The sequence below is a fragment of the Vigna unguiculata genome, chromosome 5, assembly GCF_004118075.2.
Source record: "Vigna unguiculata cultivar IT97K-499-35 chromosome 5, ASM411807v1, whole genome shotgun sequence".
Taxonomy (NCBI): domain Eukaryota; kingdom Viridiplantae; phylum Streptophyta; class Magnoliopsida; order Fabales; family Fabaceae; genus Vigna; species Vigna unguiculata.
This window is the reverse complement of record NC_040283.1, coordinates 5966362-5969986: the sequence shown is the minus strand read 5'-3', so window position 1 is coordinate 5969986 and position 3625 is coordinate 5966362. Positions and strand designations below refer to the sequence as shown.

Below are 3625 nucleotides of genomic sequence, written 5' to 3'. Positions count from 1 at the left end.
CTATGGAGATAGAAGATTGTTCGGGACGAGAGAAGAAAAAAATTTAAGATTATAGGGGAGTTTTATTGGATAATCTTTAATTTTGTTAGATAATCTTTAATTTTGTTAGATAATATTTAAATTATATTTTCGATTATAGGGTTGTTTTTATTTAGTAAAGTGATAGGATATTTTATATTCGGTTAATTAGATTTAAGTTAGTTGTTATTTTAGTTAGTTGGAGTATATAAGATTTAGTTTAATAATATGGGGTATTAGATAAGATTAGATTAGATAAAGATTTAGTTTGGTTTGTAATTGGCTATATAATAGTGCATTCTCCATCAATAAAAAAATACCACAATGAGTTACATTGCATTCTTCTAGTGTGTGTGAGTTTTTTCCAACAAGATTTACTCTGGGTGTGAATAATTTTGGTGGAGTGTTGGCTAAATCAATTGATAATTTCTGAAGTCAGACATTTGGCCTTTGGCCTTAATTCTAATAGAATGAAAATGGGATTGTAGTAGTTGGAATTGACAACATCATTATATATTCAGAGCACTTGATTGGGAGATAAAAAAGTTTAGTACCAGAGACATATCATACTTAATTTTTCCTTACAATCACTCTTACAGACACACTTTAGATATACAGAGACATCTTGCGTAAGTAACGCAATTATTCATAGAACAAGATAAATATACACAACATTCAATCAGTAACTGATCCATGTTAGAAGTTCAATTCACGCTCAATATATGAAACGTTTGAGGTTTGTTTAATTTGTACATATTTGAGCCCAGGAAAGCATGCTTTCAAATCATCCATGTTGACGTGCAATTGCTTAAGGTACTTGAGACGCAGTATTTTCACTTTCCACAATAACATACTTGGATTCATACTTTCAAGTTTTCCTCCGGTGATATTTAGCTCCGACAACCCACTATCATAACTGCCTGGCATAAAACAATCTACAAAACTATTTCCAGGAAAACATTCAAGATGCAACTTTATCAAACTTGGTGGCAAAATCACACGAATATAACCATACTTTGGGTCAGACACACTCCAAGATATTTTGAGATGCTCAAGTGCTGAAAAATATTTTAAATTTTCAAACTCCCCGTCTCTGATCTCGGCCTCACTTCCAATACGTATGCTGAGTCGCCTTAATTTTCTCAAGTTTACAAGATCTGATATTCTGCAAGGAGTCTTTTCAGGAGTGCTTATTAGAAATCCCTTCAGTACTTCCAGATTACTCAGATTCTCAATCCCCTTTGGCATGCCCTCTAGAAGCCAACACTCGGACATAATAAGGTGTGTCAGACTTTTCATTGATGAAATATCATCAGGTAGTCTTTCCAAATTATGGCATGCTTTCACATCAAGAATCAGTAGCTTCTCAAGTTCAGCAATGGAGGATGGAAGCTCGAATATTCTTGATATCCCTCGAAGACTCAGATACTTCAACTCTTCCAGATATCTCAGATCTTTCAAGAATTCTTGACTCCCAACTTCAATGTGATGCAAAGCTGAATCTTGCCAACGCCCAAGTTGAAGCACCTCTAAATTCCTCAATTCAGTGGCCCATTGCGGTCTAAAATTCAGATAACTTGCACCAATATTAAAAATATTACGTAAAGTATGATCTTTTGCATCAAATCTACCTACTGTAACGTTTTTTATATCAAGCTGTAACGGCGATGGCGATGATTTGATATTTTCTAAATCTCTAATTAAATTCAACACACCACGAGGGTCCCCTGGAAGAATTCGAAATCTATTGACAAAGGGACCCTTCCCATTGTCACAGCGTACAATCATATTACATTTCAAAAGATCATCAATCACATCCTCGCCCTCTTTCTCTGCTGTTTTGTTATATGTATTTCCAATCAAACCCTCTCCAATCCACAAATTAATTGCATTTCTTTTCCTTATCACAGCGTTCACAGGGAAAATTAGGAGAGACCACAGGCAACGTTTAAATCTATCGTGTAACAGGTAATAATCTTCCACAGTCCAATTATTCTGATGATGGGGCTGCACCAACTCTTCCAATGAGTGAGATATTTTGCCACCCTTGTGATCTTCATCCTTGGATGAGTCATCAAAAACAAGCGTTGGGAGCAACATGAGAGCAGAATCTCTGATACTCTCGCAAATGCTATGCATGTCTTCATGCAGCTTCCTGCGGTTTAACCTGCGAAGATGGTCATATACCTCTGCTAATGTGTCAAGCAATTTTTCTTCTTTTTTCTTCACTTCCATAAACACATCCTTTATCTTGTTCAGAACCGACCGCAACTTCTCCAACTCCCCATCAAATGATTCATCTCTTCCGCTTTCATCAAATTTCCTCCTTGCTGTCGTCAACTGCTTCATCAACACAGCTACTGCTTTCATCTTGTTTGTTCGAATCGACATTTTACTGCAAACAAGCAAATACAGACAAAGCTAAATAGGTTTTTATCTCAAATTCATGATACAATCATATATACAGATTCATTAATCTTTCAAAATTATTATTTTTTAAATCTCTAAAATAAAAACATTATTGATAGGAGTTGTAACCAATACCTTTCATATGTTATCCTAGTATTCTATCTAAATAAGCTATATAATTTGTCTAGATATTTTAGTCATTCTAAAATTATAATTTAAACTTAACTAATTATTTTCATTATTCTCCTCAATCAACATAGATAGTACACTCAAGATTATTTAATTCGAAGATATATGAAATACTGTAGAAAGTTTGAACTCTAAAAGGATTTGGCTATAGATAATATACAGAGTTTCATTATCAATGATGATATAACAATATTTAGAAGCATTATATAAAACTATTATTTTTAATTAAGTAAAATGACAAAAATAGAGTTGAAGCTTTGAAATAATTGGGAACAAAGAAAAGGTAGGTGTAGGAATGTATTCACTCTGTTACACGCTGCTGCTGAAAAACAAAAATCTGGCTATAAATAATCAATCATAAAAACACACCTCTCTTTCTGTCTATATTTATATATATATTATGAAAACGAAAGAGAACTTGAGTTACATCTCACCAAACACCTGGAGGAATTTGAAGAGCAGGATCCAATTTAGTCACAGAAATTTGGGAAAAACATTCAAATATTGCAGTAAAGGTAATGCTTAGGAAGAAACTCAAATAGTTAATATATATGCTTTGAACAATTGAAATATAACCTTAAATAATTAAAAATGGTTTTGAAGGAAAGTATGATTGATACATAGGGAAGGAATTGCACCACAAAAGTTTCACGTCATTCTTTGAGTACCTTCGACAACTTTAGTGATCCAAAATCAAAGTTTGATCCCTTTATTTCCTTGAAAGAGAGAATCTATTATATACAAGAATTTCAATGTTATCATTTCAGACCCATGATTGTGTTATTTGCATCCAACGTTATCATTTCAACTGATGTCATCATATGTTAAGTGTTATAGCTGAGTTCTTAGGAGCCATTGACCCTCGAATTTTCTAGTTTAATTTATATATACATTAGATAATTATTTTTATCTAAATGTTTAAGTCTATAAATAATATTTTTTATTTTTAATAAAAAATTTTAGTATTTTATAGTTTTTATTGTATAAATCTTTTTATTTGTTTCTGTAT

General features: G+C 32.5%; 1 protein-coding gene across 1 annotated transcript; it reads right to left on the bottom strand.

Annotated features, from left to right (window-relative positions):
• Positions 1-534: 534 nt before the first annotated feature.
• LOC114184267 (disease resistance protein RGA2-like) lies at positions 535-3256 on the bottom strand. The gene is made up of 2 exons (XM_028071558.1): positions 3051-3256; positions 535-2413 (listed from the first exon to the last, which is right to left on the bottom strand). The coding sequence occupies exon 2, from the start codon at positions 2407-2409 to the stop codon at positions 715-717; it is 1695 nt and encodes a 564-aa protein (XP_027927359.1). The 5' UTR covers positions 2410-2413; positions 3051-3256; the 3' UTR covers positions 535-714.
• Between the last annotated feature and the right edge of the window lie 369 nt (positions 3257-3625).

What these genes read in the sequence shown, in the direction of transcription:
- LOC114184267 (XM_028071558.1), bottom strand. Translation starts at nt 2,409, where the DNA reads ATGTCGATTCGAACAAACAAGATGAAAGCAGTAGCTGTGTTGATGAAG.